The 18768-nt window shown below is 38.6% G+C and overlaps 1 protein-coding gene across 5 annotated transcripts in view; it reads right to left on the bottom strand.

Moving 5' to 3' along the window:
• LOC118302359 (protein diaphanous homolog 3) overlaps positions 1–14905 on the bottom strand; it is a 151025-nt gene extending 136120 nt beyond the window's left edge. For 2 of the 5 annotated variants that reach the window (XM_035628422.2, XM_035628421.2), the window contains exons 1-5: positions 14246–14904; positions 7649–7681; positions 7068–7250; positions 6732–6836; positions 906–1036 (exon numbers count right to left, since the gene is read on the bottom strand). In XM_035628422.2, the coding sequence (XP_035484315.2) occupies positions 906–1036; positions 6732–6836; positions 7068–7250; positions 7649–7681; positions 14246–14350 (557 nt within the window). In that variant the 5' untranslated portion in view covers positions 14351–14904. Of the gene's footprint in view, positions 1–905; positions 1037–6731; positions 6837–7067; positions 7251–7648; positions 7682–14245 lie in introns of all 5 variants that reach the window. The other 3 variants (XM_035628426.2, XM_035628425.2, XM_035628424.2) reach the window with 3 other exon arrangements.
• Between the last annotated feature and the right edge of the window lie 3863 nt (positions 14906–18768).

An 18768-nucleotide genomic window follows, 5' to 3' on the forward strand; every position in this document is an offset into this window, starting at 1 on the left:
ATTATATTCAATTTGAGCCCCTTTAAATCCTACATGCTGGTCTTTTAAGTTTTTCTGTAATATATTCTGTGATAAACACTGCATGCAAAACCTCCGAACATATTTAAAAAATATTGAACTGAGGCATGGTTTTAGGAATACCTCAACTTAAAATGCATTACAGTGGAATCACATATCTTATACGTAGTCTTTTTTTTTAAACTGGCACCCCATATATTTTTTAAATGTTTTTTTGTTGTTGGGCTATTGGACTGGATTTAATTCGATTGCTTAGAAGTTGAGGCGAATGTGGCCAGACCCATTATACACTAGTTTAAATTACTAGCCTGTAAAAAATAGGAGAAGAAATTATATGGGTATCCAGAGTTCTAAAAGCCACATTCATTTTTCTTACAGACAACTAGGGTAGCTGACAGATGGAGCACCTCTGAGGCTTTAATGTGCATTACACTCAGGTTAAACCATCAGCAAAAACAATGAGAAACTGTGCAGGCGAAAAAAAATTGTGTTATTATAAAATGTCAACCGCACAGGACTGTGCATTAAGTCGGGACTCCCGAGAGGCATTGTGGTAAGAAGAAACTCATCGACAATCTTAACAGCCTGTTGCTCTGCTACTTATATATAGTGGGGCTGAAGAAAATGTTATTCGTTGTATAGCTCCAAACATTTAAGAATGGTAACACATTCACTCAGACCAAGAACAAATTCGGTAATAAAGGGTTTTTGTTCCTGATGCGGCATTTGAAACTTGCTACAACTAATATTGTAATTCTAAAATGTTGAAATCTTAAAAAGTGAAACATAAGCTGAAACATAGTGTGTCATCATTCACAGAAACAATTACAAAAGAGACAACTGTGAGGAAGCAAGTACTTTCCCATTGTCAAAATCTTGTTCTGTACCTGACGGGGTTACTGGTAAGCGACACACGCAATGAGTCTAGACATGCGATCAGGCGCTCGTCCATCACCCCCGACTTTAGCTCTCCCAGAAATTCCTGGGGAGATACTTGATGGCTGCTTCTTAACGTGCCCTGGATGAAGGAGAGGAAGAAAAAATTCTCGTTAATGTCGCCATGGAAAAGTGATCAAATCAACACGTTCAATTCAAATGTTAACAGTCAATACTGTGAATCCAATGATAAGAGGAGGGGACATTTTAGTGTATGTGTCCAAGAAAGTAAAATTGAGACACTTCTTCAGACTGTGGTTGCTGCGTTGAGCGCTTATTTCAACAATTGACAGACAGGATGATAGTTATTACTTTAAGCCACGTGATAATGTATTGAGTAATTAATCATGTCACAAAATGGAAGCTAATTTTCCATCAGATTTTTTGTGTGAGGCAAGATTTTCCATTGGATGTGACAATTTTTCATATTCACATATCTGTTGGAAAAAGGTATAAAACTTGTTAAACAGATGAATTGCATAGATCAGTGAGGGTATTTTTTTTTAGTTTCTAATTTTATTATTATAAAAAATGTTTCATAACAGGCAACACATTTGACGTTAAGATGACAACGGGTTTTTCGACAGCCTGATCTTCCCAGCTTCTGAATCAAAGCCTGATTGAGGAGAGCAGAGATATAGAAAAAATAAAATGCGTGCTCATCTGTTTTCCTTGATACAAAAGTCTCTTAATTGGTTTTATCCAACTGATTTGAACAGTTAAATCTGTTAATGTGCAAAACCATAATTAAATCCAATGCAATCTGAGTCAATCAAAAAGTAACCAGAAAAAGAAAACCCCTCACAATCTAGCACATTGTACAACAGCCATGCAATAAATTCTACTTCTTATAATAAATTGGTGACTTATTGATAAAATGATCTTATTCATTTTTATTCATTATGGGGTGTTGAGTTGATTGATGAAGGGGAAAAATGATATGAAAAAGATCTTAGAATAAGGCTGTAACATTACTAATGTGGGGGGAAAAGTGAAGGGATCTAAATAATTTCTGAACGCACTGTACTTTGTGGCAAATGTATTCATAATTAGACATAACATAATCAAAGTGATCCTCAAAGCAATGGATTATGCACCACATCTAGGAATTACATCTAAAGAAGCTCATCACAAGGGTGTAGTAGACATCCATGGCCCTGGCATCATTTAGCTATTAAAGAGGTCAGAATAAGGAATTTATAATCAAGAACCTTTATCTCCCTCTTTTATTTATCACCATTAAACAATCATTTGAGTCGAGAAGCAGAAACAAGGAATTCCTTTTTGCGTAACAGGCCATCAATTAGCGTGTCAGAGAAATGGATGACCGGCCACGGTCAAAAGGACAGAAGGTGAATTGGATTAAGCAAGTACAACCTTCATTCTTCATTCTAGAGTTCATTCTCCTCCAACAAGATTCACTTTGATCAACATTTGATTCCGACTTCTCTCAGAGCAAGAAATATTAAAGGACTATAATTATCCCAATGTTGTGAAACCTTTTCTCACACCACCAACTCCCACGGGAGCACACATGCAAACACTGCATTCCCTCCCCCTTTTCCCTAATTCTCCTCAATCTTTACAGATAGATATGTTTGGTAAATTATAAAGCATTCCAATATTAACAGATTTCCTCTTTAGTACGTCTTAAATAAAATGAAAATAGTGTCCAACTAGTCTGTGCTCTAGTTATTATTTTCCCTCAGCTGTGCTCAAGTAATTTGGTGCAATTCTCAAATGTTAAGGTCATAGCAAAGTTGGTACTGGGCGGCCTGAGCCCAAATCTAAGACTAAGACAATTAACTTTTAATAGTGTGTTAGTGTTTTTATTTCTTTTTTTTTATAACTACCGTGGATTTAGTGGCAGTGCTTGAAATTGTCCATTCTCGTTTTTCGTCAATCAGCTACTTGTACAATGCTAACAATGTGTGTAATGTTCCATTAAGGTAAAATCCTTTTGTTTCACCAATAGATCCAAGGTTTTTATAATGTTTACTTTATGTTTAATGGGTCGTGATGGGAGGTTAAAATGTGAACATTGCCCATGAACTCCAGATTAAAAGAATATAAAAAGGTTCATTAAGAACTATAAATGAAAAATAGACTTTTGTCTCTTTGCCGTGTTGCACTTCTTTCTTTTTTTATGTGCTGCTTTTTTCTGAAGCTTTTTTGTCTTTATCTCTAGGCCCATCTTTTCAATATTGTCAGCCAAGCCAAGAACAAATTAAATCAAAAGATTAAAACTTAAAACTTTTTAATTATTACGGTTGCTGAAGTTTCCCTTCTAAAGTCATCAAGTGGAAGTTTAGAACGGTAATTTTTGCAATATGTCGCATCAAACTCGCAAGAGTCACAGACAGACGACAGAGCCTACTGAGAAATCAACAGCAGTGCCAGCGGAAGAAAGTCATCGGAGCTTCCAAGAGCTGAATCAGTGTAGAAACATGGACGGATTTCCAAGCGCCGAAGAGCTGAGAGAGAAATGATGGAGCCAGTTGCTTTGTAACCACACGACGTCTCAAGGAAAACAACCCCAGAGTCTATCATGAAGAATTTCCCAGCATTCAACACTGACCACTGCGGGTTCTGACCAGGGAAATATCCAGCCACAGCATTACTCATAGAAGCCGAGATAACTTACTTTCTCTCCCCATGACTGAGTCGATGTCGAGATAACAGCTTTCAATCTTAAAATTTCATTCATATACATCTTAGCATCTTTTGTTTAACCAGACAATATAAAAACACTGCATAAAGCATCGCCCTACATGACCCTACTACACTGTTACAACTACAAACAGTTTGTTTGACTGCCGTGCATCATTCTTTCATTATTAGTCATTTTTTTGTCCAGTGTTAGTAGATAGTAGACAATATATTGTGTTTCATTTGAACCCAGTTGTTGCCCTTGTGTTCCCTTTGAAGTACAGAACGAAGACCCATTGATCTGGAAGTCACTGCTTCTTATATGAGATTGATGAATTTCATCAAAGTGTTGAAATTTTGCTCCGATAGAAGCTGGTGGCCCCTTCAATACTGCAATAAAGCTACCAGGATAAAACAAGCATTCCTAACTGCAGTAGTAGTAACCGTGCTGCCGTTGATTAAATAAAGTAAAATTTAACTTCAGACGCCTCACTGTCCTCTCATCACATCTCCAACGACCATGTTAGAGGAGTACCGTCTATTCATTCACAGTGATTTCCATTTATTTTACAAATCACTGTGCCAGCGAAAACGATGATAATGGAGCAGCCTTTTTCCCCCATCTCGGTCAGCCTTTTGACTGGTGTCCCCCATGTTTTTCTCTTTAAATTAAAAGTTAAAATAAAGAAGCTATGGCTGCAACTAATCTGATTAATCTGTAGATTACTTTTTTTGTTGTTGTTCGTCCATAAAATGTCATAAAATTGTGAAAAATGAAGATCTTGTTTCCCAAATCCCAAGAGAAGTTTTGTTTTTTCCACACCAGAAATATATATATAAATCTGAAAATATTCACATTTAAGAAACTTACTCACATAAAAACTACTTGAACCGATTAATCGATTATTAAAATAGTTGGCTATTCATTTAGCTATTCAGATTACAAATTGATAAATCGATTACTAAACGATTAATCAATTAACTGTTGCAGCTCTAAAAGAAGCATAGCGGGTAAAATTTTACATTCATTTGATATGTTACCAATGTGTTATGATTGAACTCATAGTGATGTATACTCACTCAGTCTTTCAACGTGCTAAGAAGATTATCATCTCTAATGTGCATTAACCTTGCTGGGCTTTTGTTATTTTAAAGATCAGCTCCTTAGTCAACCAATCGCTTAATTTAAGGACGTAGCATCAACTCGAATTTGGGAACTGGTAAACAACAATTTATGCCCGATCACTGTTGGGACAATGAGCCCCGGTCGCATGTTTAAAGACGATTAAAGGTCTCTGAGGGCTTGCTTCCTACTGAAGAAGTGACAGGTGAACTGAGCTCTGTAGTATATGGCTAGTTCACATGACATGTACGGGAAAAAAAAGGAAGTCTGGAAGATACCCACTGGATTTGGCAAAACAGGAATGCTGAAGGGTTTTGACCCCCATCTGTTCCATTGGATTTGCACAGCTGGTATGTGCTGAAGAAACAATTACAGCAACCACTAACTCCTTAAATGGAAGAGTATCGTATCAAGATGCAGTAAGTTTGAAAAATGTGTCCTATCTTTACATACCAAAACTGGGAAATATGAAGACTGTGTTTTGTTTTAATGACCTATGAATTCATCTCCATCCTCAGAGAGACAGTTCTGAAAATTCTCTCCGGGTGTTTTAAAAGGCAACAATAACTAAAACACATTTTCCTACACAGGAGACAAATCAACAGCGGGGGTCGCCGGGAAGTAAAGTAGTTATTTCAAAGACAACTATACACTGGCAAAGGTCAGCAATTATTCTGTGTTACAAAATGCGTGACAGTTGTTTCTCTACAAGGCTATGTACCTTATTCACAAGCCAGAACCACACTTGATTATGTCAGCAAGGGACGTACATCAATTCAGGACATAGTGTTAAAGGTTAATTGGCAGAAAAGTCTGGCGGTTCAGAAAGGTGTGTCAAGACGTTCATTTTGAGTTTTTTGGTGGAAGGGAAACCTTACCTGAGTCAAGCCAAATACATTTAAAAAATCAACGGGGAAAAGACCTATAATCAAAGCATACTTGTGCAAGTACAGCATAAACCTCGAGCACGTAAAGGACCTGGTACTGATTTAAGTGGGCAAATTATTACAAGAGAGCCTGGCCAGTCCCAGATTTCTCCATGCCATGGTCCTGAGTAATTTAAGAATTGAAAGCAAAATTACAACCGGACTGCTGAGTATTTTACACCAGCAATCGCAATATTTCAACTCAGTAATTATGGACCTGAGAGACATATTCATAGTCAATATCCATATTTTCACAGCTTCTCTCTCTCTCTAAATATTATCCCCCTATCTTACGTAGCATTTGATAAGAATAGTGCTTTGAAGGATTTTAATTTGTTGCCTCTTGGCCAGTGGCCACTTCATTTTATCATGCAGGTAAACAATTGCAGGCACATAAACAGGCTGGTCCCCGAGGGGACTGGAGATGGGAAAGCCTAAAGGCAAGTTTGAAAGGATGTCTGTTTATAGCGAATACAAATAACGCAAAACTTATTTGCAAGGCATTGTGCCGACCTTAAAAATGCAAACATGTAAGTGAGAAACAGAGGGTTTTTTTAGCATTGCAACATGCTGTCTGACCTGCTCTTGCTCTCTCTGTCTCTCAAACACGTTCACAGACCAGTTTATTATACTCAGACCGGCTATCAGAAGCGCTGTGGCCAGGAGGACCATTAAAACCATCCATCAAATTTTCAATGTCCTCAGTAGGCAGGCAGAACTCGGCAGACATGCATGTTCCCTGGCCAGTGCACTTCCTGACACACTAGCACCCAAAATGTTATTACTATGCAAGGTAATAAAAAATGCATATAATCATCATCAATGTATCAAAGTATGTGTGTAATTTTATAAAACATGTCCCAGTAAGTCTGGTAGAGACAGCAGCAACAAATGAGATTACACTGGCTTGTAAACCAATATACCTCATTTTTCGAGACAGAATAATTAAATTCAATCCCTCCTCCGTCTTTGTAAGGCAAGATCCCATGTGAGACGTAATTTTTTCATTAAAAAATACACGTAATTACATAACAGGAGCCCAGAGTATGGTGCAAAATAACATACAGTGAAACACTCACCGTTTTAGAGGCAGTAAAAACATACTGGATGACCATTTCTCTCTTTTTGTTGAGGTCCTTTTCTCTCAAAGGAGTCTTTTTTTCTTCATTCAAGTTCATGTCCTCCTGTTAAAAAAAACAAAAACAGAAGGACAAAATCAATCTTATTTGTAAATTTAATCTGCAATGTTCTTATTTGACAGAAAATGTTAATTTTATTTTGCTTGAATGTGACAAAACTACATCTTTACTATTCTGTGGTTGACAGTATGTTATAAAAGACATGATGGTTTTTACATGCCACGGTGCTTAATTGTTTTTCAAGGAAAATATTCATCTAATCACAAAACAACATACCATCATCTTTTCAAACAGAGCCAAGATCTCTTTTTCCGTGGTGATCTTCGACGACAGCTCCTCAATCTGATGCGAGGTGGACGATGAAGAAATCGACCACTCGTTGGTATTGTGTTTAGAGTGCGACAAGGGCGGCCGCTCCTTCTTACTACCCGGAATCCGAATGCTGGCAAATCGGTCCAGCTGTTGAAAACCACAGAGAAACACAAGATTTATCAGTGCTAAATTGATGTGCGTAAAAGCTGTGTTAAATTATGAGCATAGTACAATTGTTAATTCTGAGCGTTAACAGAGTAGATGACCCAATTAGCCCGTTAATGAGTTAGAGAAAGTGAACTGTGAACAAAGCAGAGGCACAGAACAGCTGTTGAACACATGTTGAGCAAAAGCACTATCTCGACGCCATGCAGAGCCAATGGAGACATTAGTTAGTGAGCAAAATCCAATGTCAGGCAATGAAAACCAATGTTATTGCCACTCAAAACAGGGATATTAGATGAATGTAAGTACAGAGACGTTAGATGTTGCAGAGAATGATTACAAGAGAAGAGAAAGGTCGACACAAATTCCTCAAATCTTACCACATCATCTGTGATGTTTCTAAACGGTAAGTGCTACAGGTGGGGGGAACAGAAAAAGGAACAAATCAGCATTCATAAAACAACTGCATTAAATATAATTTATAAAAAAAAGACGTTTTAACCCTACAGAAAAACAGATACCTTTTACTGCTAAACTTGTAAACAAAGTGTGGTTCTTGATCAAATGTTAACAAAAAATGTGGCACTGTCCCAATACTTCCTGTATTGTGTCACAGCTAAACTTTCAGTCACTGAAAACAAAGAGATTCTGCCTAAAAATGCTTCTCCTGTCTGCAAAATTATAAAGGGTCCACTCGAGCAGCAGCGGAGGAGCTTGGCATTTGACCGGCTGGTATCTTGCTGAGTAAGTTTTGTCTGCTGCTTTTTCTGCTCCGGCAGATTTTTTTGTTTTGTTTTGTTATGTTTTTCTGTAGACTTCTTGGGGATTGCCATCTTTACTTGGTGTAACTTCACTTGGAGTCAAAAAAGGCCAAAGGAGTAATCCTAATGAGGAATGGGAAGTTAATATGTGAGCAGAAAACATTATATTTCAACATGTTGTCAAAATCCAATGCTGAATTATAAATTAACTTAGAAATGTGATTTCTCCCTCAGGCACTAAAACCACCTAAGGTGAATCTCAACAACCTGACATTATAGCCGCAGGCGACAATAAAACATTTCAATCAGCCAAAACTAAAGCCACAAGCGGCACTTCATCTAGTTTAGTTCTGTTCAGTTTTTGAGACGTACAGCAAACTTTAGACAATATCCATCTGAGGACACTTGTACAATCCATTCAAGACACGCATTGAATAAGTAAGGATATTTGGCGGGGGGTTTACTGCAGACTGCAAGCAGAGTGACAAAAGAAGACAGATTCTACAATTATATGCACAAAACTTTGTGTTTAACTCTTCAAGTAAGCAAAGCCACAAGGACACAGGCTTCCATTCTCCAAACAAAATAAAAAATACTGTAGGCCACAGGGAGAAGATGTTTTTATACACATGGTTTAGCAATGTCATGAAACATGATTGGACTAACAATTTCTGAAAGCGTGCCCTTTGGCACCTTAATAATTTTTCCTTCATCAGTCTACACTAAATACAACGGGTGGACTCCAATCCGTGTAGAAATGTTGAATGCACTGAGTTTACAGGTGGAGGCCAAATTCACTCATAAAGTTACTAGAATTTTTTTTTAATTATAAATAAATAAGAACAGCATGAGAAAGTCTTTCATTGGCCTATTTTGCTATTCAGTTATGGAAACGTAAAACCCAGGAATTGAATTTCATGTATTCCATCATGATTTATTGAATATGACATTCAACATGTGCCTAAGCAACTGTTGCAGGCTGGTGTTCAACAATACAAGTCTCTGCAATATCATCGTTGCAGCTTTTCGTTAGACCTAGCGTGTCTTTTATATAAGTAGGCAATACCTTAGATAGTGTTTTACAGTATGTGGTACTAGAAAAGGTATCACGATTGCCTGCTGTTAAAAAAAAAAGTGCTATAGCCAATTTTATTAGTACTGGTGCTTTTAGGAATGAAACCAGAGACACACTGTTACAATCCCAACAACCACAATCAGCTTCTTGCAATAGCACTTCATTGTCGGCGCAGAGGGCGATGGCAACTCCACAACAGGACAGCCGCGCACACAACAAAGCAGCAGAATAGATGGCTCACAGCCAGACACAAAAACCCTGCTGAGGCTATTCTGCTAGATATTCATACTGTAAGCAGTTTGTGTGAATGGGAAAAGAGGAAAGTTTTTGGTACACAAATTTTAAAATGTCCTGCAGCTATATTAATTATTTTCAGCAGATAATGCTCAGATCAATAGCAACATGATTAAACAATAAGTAAATGAATCAATGAGTTGAACAACAAAAGGTGTGATGGGCCTTCTTTGATATTTTCTGACATTTTGTGACAAAGCAATTAACCGGAAAAAAAAATATCTGGGAAATTAATCGATAATGAAAAATGTTAAGCTGTAACGCTGCCCAGGAGTTAAATGTTGTTTGGGTTCGGTGGTTGTGCACGGCCTCACCTGATCTCCAACTAATCAATACACGGCCTCCACACGGCTAGCAAAAGGACCCAAGTCCCAGCTTGGTCCAATTGCTAAAGATAGCACAGGACAGCGAGACTAAGCCAAAAAGAAGAAGACCAAGTGCTAGTTACATAAAGCAAGCTACGGGGGGCCTTCAGGTTTACAGGCAATGCCTTAGCGTTCAATAGTTTCACAATCTCGCTTTTGCAAATCATTTGTTTTTTAATTTACAAAAATAGGATTGGTCAAACAGCAGCAATTTGTAAATGTCAGTGAATACATTTCACTTTCCGCTATCACCCTGTGTTCATTTAATTAAACTGTGATAACGTCTTTTTCAATTAACTGAGACAAGTAACCCCACCACTAGTGGAGAAAACACCAATTTGTGAAACACAGGCACATGCAATCTACGACAGAAAAGGGAGGTAAGCAGAGTAAAAAGGAATGTCTGATCATGGAGGTTGTGGGGAGAAAAAAAAACAAAATCAAAGAACCGCAGTCCCAACTCAAACCCAGACAGCTTCCATAGACATCAGATTTTGAAAGTTTTATCACCCCGTCTTCACCCTTCATTAACTGCACTGCAGAGTCTTCATGTTTTATAAACTTTTTAGGACTAATAGCAATTGCAAACACCCAGAAGGGCTGCAAAAAAAAAAGTACCACAAGGGAAATCACTTTCACCAATGACTGGAACAATGGTACTGTACAATATTAAGTACAAGCTAACTTTTAAACTAGGGACTTTTCTTTCTTTCTGCAGAAATCCCCATATGAATTACCATTAGTCGTCAGTAGTGCAACAAGCTAAAATCTAGAACTTAATTCCTAAACCTGGTAACTGGACTGTATTAATGTAGCGCTGTTCTGACCACCGAAAGCGTTTTTACAGTAAAAATCACATTCATCCATTCACACACATTCATACAGTGCTTCGATACACAGTGCTTTTTCAATCACACATCATTCATACACTGCCTGCACAGCCGTCTCGGGCAAAGTAAGGCTTAACCGTCTTGCCCGCAGACACTTTGGCACGTGGTCTGGACCACCTAGGGAACGAACCATCGCCCTTCTGGTTAGTGGATGACCCGCTCTAACCCCTGATCCACAGCCGCCCTGAAGCCTTTTCCTCTACACACAATTTAGTGTTAAGTTTACCTTTAAATATGTCATCTTCTGTTCATTGACCGATCGATTGGATCATTTCATCACAGAACTAAACAACCATAAACAGTAGATGCTGGTTACTGGCCCTTAATATCAAATATGACACTGCACTTTTTGTGTGTTTAAGTTTAATAAAAATAGATGAGGTGTCTCACTTATGTTCATTCATTCACATTTGCTTATTTGAGAATGAAAACTCAGTAATATTGCCTATTTACACTAAAATCCTCTAAAAATTAGTGATACAGAACAAAAAATATCAAACATCCATTTAATTAATGAGACCATAAAACCTCTCAAGAGCTTAAACTGATCAGCAACCGATTTTAGACGACACAAAAGTAGAATCTAAAAAAAAAAAGTTGCATTACAAATATTTAACAGACCTATCGGGCGAGGGAGGGGGACTAAAAGCGTCAGGAATACACTGTGCTACCACAGGAACTACACGTCACGTAATGTATCTCTTAGTGAGAGCGAGTAACAAGATGTTCTTTGGTTGTATATTTCTAACAGCCACATGGAACAAAAGATAGAAAATCAGAACAAAATGGACTCGGTGTACTCAGCTGCTTTTTGGCTGACTAAAAGGGAAAAAGGGGGACAATAACGAACACCTTTTTTCCATCTGAGTGAAAATGTGTAGTTCAGGTCAGATAATGATGCATTGCTTCGCTCTTGTCGACAGCAGTAAAGAAGAAAAAAAGTACGTCAACAACACGAAAATCAATCCTGGTGTGTTTCTGGCACAAACACAACACTTCAAATGCTTTTCACTGGAAAAGGTTGTAATGCTTTTAGTTAAAAGCCTTGGGGATGTGGTAGTTGCATTAGGTCTTAAATAGGTTAGAAAGTTGACAAAATAATCTAAAGTCAAGTTGCCCCTCACGAGATATGTTTTTTTCCAGGGCGTTCAACTACATCTCAGTCATCATCAACAGATGGAGTTCACTCAGAGTTGTCATGGAAATAGCTCTGTTGTCACCAGTGTCAAGAGAATAAATGAGGAGGGGTCCAGGGGCCCAATGGTTACCACATAACCTTGGAATCAAATTCCTGTGTTGCTTAGCATACCCCCTCGTTCTGCCCTGGTTTCGTGTGTGTGTGTGTGTGTGTGTGTGTGTGTGTGTGTGTGTGTGTGTGTGTGTGTGTGTGTGTGTGTGTGTGTGTGTGTGTCTGTCTCTACACTGTCCAAAATAATAGGGAAAAACTATATTATTACAAAAAGAGATGCTCTTTCAGGGGCTATGCAAGGATGTCTGTGGCAACCTATGTGAATGGCCTCTATCTACATCGAAGACTACAGGGGTAATAACCCGGACCATCCTCTCCACCTCACACTGGACAGACAGCGGAGCTCCTTCTCTTCGCTGTCACAAGGACCGTTACAGGAAATCTTTCCTGCCACATGCCATAAGACCCTACAACACTTCACCTCTGGCTGACAGATAGACTCTGGACTCTGTTTAAGCTCAACATTAAACATAAATCCCGGCACATTTGCACCTTCATGTTACCATGTTCCTCTGCAAAATACTGGTAACTGATTGTACTACTGCACTATTTCCACTATTAATATTTCATGTAAATTGTTTAAATGTATTATTCTTATCCTCTATTTTTTACAATTCGTATATTTTACATTTATTTGTGTGTATATTGTATATATTTCTAATGTGTGCTGTGTAAACGTGCTGCTGTTACACCGGAATTTAGCAGCTTGGGATAAATAAAGTACATATCTATCTATCTATCTAATGTTAACAACATAAAACCACCTATTACAAACTTCAAACCCAGGCCATGTGATGGCAACAGAGCAAAAGCCATGACAAGTGCACAAAATCCATCCCCACACATCAAAGCCATAAGCTACAAGTGAAATCTACAGAAAAAAAGACATTAGGTGACCTTTAGATTAAAACCAATTCTTGCAGCCACTTTTTCCTTAAAGGTTTTGCTCTTTCCTGTGTGTGTGCATGTGCATGTGTACACACCACCACTTATCCCCCATACAACTACATTGAAAAAACATCCAAATGATATTTCCAAGGTCAAAAACAATGTGCTCAAGGTCAGAAGTTGTTCAGAAATCTATATTTTTTTATCAAATTATCTTTTTCATCTTCATCTCAACGCACTGTTGCTACTTAGTAGTCCCCTCAATAATAGTAAAACTGTTATTAAAACAATATGTCAAAGATCCTATTGACGGGTCTTGAGCCTTTATGCTGAATCTTTGGAGAGATATTATTTACCGGATGTCACACAAGCAGGTTGCCATGAAGCCCCAGTTAGGAGAACGAAATGAAAAATGCATCACAACTTTAAACAGAGACCTTCATAATGTTTAAACGTGTCCGAGCAACAGTTAAAAAAAAAAAAAAGCTACGCTTTTCATTTTCATACAGTATTACAAACAGCGTGCTAGTGCTTTTGTCTGCATCTTTCAGACAGACACAGAGGCAGTGATGCAGGTCAAACCATGGTTTTGACTTCGCAGGCCCACTCTCCTCCAGCACTGAACACTCAACAGGGCGTCGGCGGCGTGAATGAAGAACAACAGTCTGGATTGAAAAAACCCTTCATGCACGCACACAGATCTCTGCTGCAGCGGAAGACTTGTTGAATATCCGAACGGAGGCGACAAGGAATTAACTGGTGGTGGCCTGCTCAGAAGAATGGGGTCAAATGTGGGTTGAGTGTGCATTGGGAAGGCCTGTCATACTCTAGTCTCCCGTCTGATGTGGGGGTACGCTACTATGTGTGCATGTTGCGAGCAGCTGAACGGCTGACAGCCGGGAAAACAAGACCCCCCCCCTAGTTGAGATGATGCCATTGTATCCGCTGAACCTCCCAGAAGAGTGCAGCAGACAAATATTGCGCAGACGGTGCGCTGGTCGCTCTGTAGTAGTAGGAAAGCACATGGATTAGTGTAAACCCTGTGCTAATTTTAAACCTTCTGATTTCCCACATGCACAGCAAAGTGGACAAACATCCAAGGTCGCCCGTTGGCGTCAAAGAAACGCCACAGCAGGCGACGATGGTCTCACAGTGGAAGGAGCCGGTCGGGATGATTCTGTGAGGCTACTTTGATTTCCTCTGCAATGGATGCTGCATTATGGGTTCAGTATAGAATTACACAGGTGACGGCTCCTCCATCACTGGTCTGCTGCTCTGTGCTTTCAGAGGCACGATCACGGAATACTTCCATGTGATTACAACGTGTAGGGGGGGGGGGGGAATCCAGAGGTCACAAGTTGCGATTCTTGCAAGGTTATGCACGTCCTTGTGTATCTCTGCTCATCGTCCACATCAGCATCCACCTCCAGCGACACGAACTCTCGTCATACTCACAAACTTTGCTTTGCGGTCTCCTTCGTCGTAGCATGACGCGCCGTGGTGGGACGAACCCTTCTTCTTCTGAGACTTGCTGTCAAAGCGCTGACTGTAACTGTCCATACTGTCAAACCCCCTAATGTCTCGACGTTGAGCTGTGTGTAACGTTAAGCGCACACCCGGAACAGGTTGAAGGGCGACACACACATACACACATACACACACTCACTCACTCACTCACTCACGCGGAAATGTGTCTATAACGTTGCCATTCGCGTCTTGCACTAGCTAGCTAACCAGCTAACCCTGGTCCACGCAGTTTGTTGGAATCGGAGAAGTCCGTCCGTCCGCGTCTCCTCTTCCCTCCACTCCCGACGAGTCTGTTTGGCTAACTAGCAACTTTGCTAACTACCGTTCGCCGGTGGCTTTACTTAGCGCTAATCCAATTTAGGGAACCGTCACGTAATGCCCTCGAATATCCGCCGCCGGAGACGATGCGCCGTGCACACCGCGACGGGTTTCTTTCTCAATTTGACAAAGAAAATCCCAGCTATTAATTTAAACCTATATGAAGGCGTCGCAGGAAAAAAAAATGGTACAGCGTTGGCCAGGATAAAAATTGTGGGGCAGTTATTTTTTTTGACAGACCCGCGCATTGAGGACGTCAGCTCCGCGTGTTCAATTCGACCAATGGCAATCGAGGTACTGAAGAAACGTAATCGTCATTGGTGCCCGCCCCCTCTGTTTACGGTTGAAAAGGCATTTCATTGGCAGCAGTGAGCTGTCGTCTTCTTCTTCTTCTTCTTCTTCTTCGTCTTCGTCTTCTTCTTCTTCTTCTTCTTCTTCTTCTTCTTCTTCTTTTCCTTTTTAATGGCGGTTGGCGAACAACTTTTAGATTCGCATTACCGCCACCCTCTGAAATGGAGTGTGGATCACTCTACTGTATGAGAAAATAAACAAACAAAACACAAACAGAAACAGAAACAAACAAACAAAATAAATATAAGAAGAACAAAAAACATCTAATTCTTCTAATAATTCCGGTGAGCTGTCAATCTGACGTGCTTCTTCTTGGGATCGTTTTAGTGAACCTGGATCTCGTGGGTTTTTGTTATAACCTGAAACCAGCTGGTGAAGTTGGTTTATGTGTCTGCATTCATTCATGACATACCAGATAGAAATGATCAAAACTGCAACTTTACCTCACACTTTAACGATGTTGACTCAACCACAGGACAAGCATTTCAATTGATACACACTACTAACAATGCAGAAGTTTTTTTTACCAACAGAAATAAAAATACAATCTAATCTGAAAACGTTTAGTGAAAAAGGGAAACACTGCAGAACCAAACTTGTGACCACTGATCCCACAGAGTTACACATGAACATGGACACATGGATAGAACAACACACACTTACACAACACATGTAAACTTATTGAAATGTGATGCAAATATATATATATATAATATAAATTGTATATGACCATGTCACATGTATGAGAATGTCCCCCTATTTATTATGTGCCTAATTTAACTGTACTTTTGGTAATGATATGAAATGACCATTTTTAAGTAGAAAAGCCTAACCAGGGACAGGGATTCCAAATTAGCCTAGGCTAGAAACCCTATATGCGAATACATCTGTATCATGTTACTTTAACCTGCTACAATGTTTTTTTGCATTGTCCCTGACAAATAAACTAATGAATAAAAAGGCTGCCAAATACCAACGACACACAAAGGTGTCAAAACGTTAAAGATAAACTCACAACTAAAAGCAGTCATACATTTTGGGAAATTTAACTTTTTTTTATTGTTACCTAAGTAGCAAGGCAAAATAAACATTTCACTGAAAGATCCAATGACTGTAATTTGAGTTATAATAAGTTCACCATGCATGCACAGTTTATACGTTTAAAATAAATGACTACTTTTTGAAATTGCACAACATATTATAGATTAAATATAGTATTACTCACTTTTCAGGTATACAGATTCATTTCTCTATATTTTTAAAAATGCTTTTTAGCAATTAGCCCCATTGCATTCTGCCATGTTACCCTGTCTTGGTGTCTTTTTTATTTTTAATTGTTTTCTGATCAGACTAGTATAGGGAAAGTCTAAATGTACTTCACACTCTTGTCAGCTTTGTTTGGCAATTTGGCATTAATTGTGCCCAAAGCTACAGAATAAAAATCCCAAATACCTTGTCTGATGCAAACAGCTGATATGATGCAACAAACAAGAAACTTGTGTGAGATCCTTCTCATGTGTTTGACTCAAAACATATTTTTCTCCCCAAAGATGTACAGTATCAGAGACTGTTTTTCAATGTAAATGCAAACAGCATGAAACATGTGTGTCCCTGTGGGTGAAATCATGGGATAACAATATTATCTGGGTTGGTGACAGGGAAACACATACAATTAGATATTGCTCTTGTTGTATATGCTCTTTCAGGTGTTTGACGGTTGATATTGTTATTCAGCAGTAATGCTTGATCATGTTTTTTTGAGGACTGAAACTAATGATGGCAATAGGTTAAAAAGCCACAAGTTAAATGAATCGTTCCACTGGCTTTGTGCTTCCAGATAGATTGGAGGATGTCAGCCCCTCTTTAAACCTCAGCACCGAGGTCCAGTGAAAAAAAGACATGAGTAGAAAGACCATATCCTTGCCGATGGCAAGGAGACAACAGATGTCACGTAATTTGCTAAATTGATGCATTCCACGCGTCAATCGTTTTCATGTGAAGCAGCAAATCAGTATGATTTCTACCATAATTATGTCAACCTGCATAAAATGCTAGGGCCTGGGATAAATTGTCAGGTAAACTGACATATTGATTGAGATCTTTATAAGCACGGCTTTGTATGTGAATTGCTGAAAACAAATGTGCCCATAAACATTTTGAATTTAAAATGTGTTGGGTTTTTTTAAAGCAAAACTTGTTGCCAAAGTCATCAAATGGAACCTTCAGCTGTGAAATCAAATTTGACTGTCTTTGAATTTAACCTCCTGAAATCTTGTTATCTTTAAAAAACCTTTGGTACTGGAGTCCCTGTACGGCTGTCCACATGGCTGCCAGCAGTGTGTTAACACTCTTTATCTAGCCAAACACAAACCTTGTTGTGCCTTGCTAATCCTCTCAGAGAATGTGAGAATCTATCCTTCAAAATCAGCCAAAGAATTGCTACAGGGTTGTACATTCAGAAACCCCAAATGCAAAATAATAGCAATTCAAATTGTCCTGCATTGATGATGGCATTGATCTCGGCTATTTAAATAAACCACCCTCATACAGAAACCCCTCTAGTGGGTTTGAAAGTTTCTTCTACTTGAATTGAATGTGATTTATTACGAGTAGTATTTTCAAGACAAACAGTGCCATAGCATAAACAAATAAAACACTAACAATTCATAAGAATAGAGTAGTGGTTGTCAAAAATGAACTAATCAGACACATCTTTCTGTATAGTCTATCTATTTATAGGCAAGAAAGGAGTTTAATTTTGTATCTTCTACACAGGGTTTTGTAGAAGTGAATTGATGTAGATTTATAATCTGTTGTATCACGACAAAAAAATTAATATTACTGCAGTAGCTGTGCCAGTAACAATATATTTCAACCGTACGTCAAAGTCTTGTTTTGTATGCAACGAGCTCTGACTCAGTGTTATCCTCACAATTAAGCTTTATTACTTAACTTGTCCTTCTGTATTGCTGCTGGAGCTTCTGGGTAAGAACTGCTATAAATCTTTTGAAATATGTATAAAGAAAGAAGGCACTGTTTTAGCATTCCAGTGGGCGTATACTGCCATCTTGTGGTATCAGTTTAAAATCACCAGCTTTTTTTTTTTTTTTAACAAAAATACCCATTTTCTTTAACAGATCTTACACATATCTGAGTTTCCTGTACACGTCACAAATCAATTTATAATACATAATTCCCTTAAAAAAACATGACCATTCTGAACTGGATGCATTAAGCGTTCCGAAAACATAAAGAAAGTGAATGGTAATCATGGCTTTAGAATCATACAACAGTGTATGTGCATAGCCTGCAGATCCAGACAAAGTTTGCTACAGCAGCATTTCATTTGACTAATGAATTTCCTCGGAAAATCCCCGGAGAAAATTGTTCACAGCAACGTTCATTGATTAAATTTGAAGAAGAAAAAAACCAACTACACGCAATTTACAAAAAACAATCATTGCCAATTAGGTTTTCACTTAAAAGGAATTTGCACATCAACATAAATTAAAATCCAGCACTGTAAGTACAAGGAGAAGAGGAGTAATAGAATACTAAACAATAAAAGTAAATATGTAAAATGAAAGTGCCAAAAGAAAAAAATACATGAAAGTATGTACAAAATGGAAATACGAACAACAATGTGTCACAATCGGTCACAAAAATCGGTCCCTGAGAGTTCTTGTCAGTGACGGGGAGCAAAAAGAGCGAAACAGAAATGCGAGGCCTGTTTTGAGCCTCCTGGCGCCCCGTACTTGTAAAACGCGACTCCGTCGGTGACG

The sequence above is a fragment of the Scophthalmus maximus genome, chromosome 4 (genome assembly GCF_022379125.1).
Source record: "Scophthalmus maximus strain ysfricsl-2021 chromosome 4, ASM2237912v1, whole genome shotgun sequence".
NCBI classification, from domain to species: domain Eukaryota; kingdom Metazoa; phylum Chordata; class Actinopteri; order Pleuronectiformes; family Scophthalmidae; genus Scophthalmus; species Scophthalmus maximus.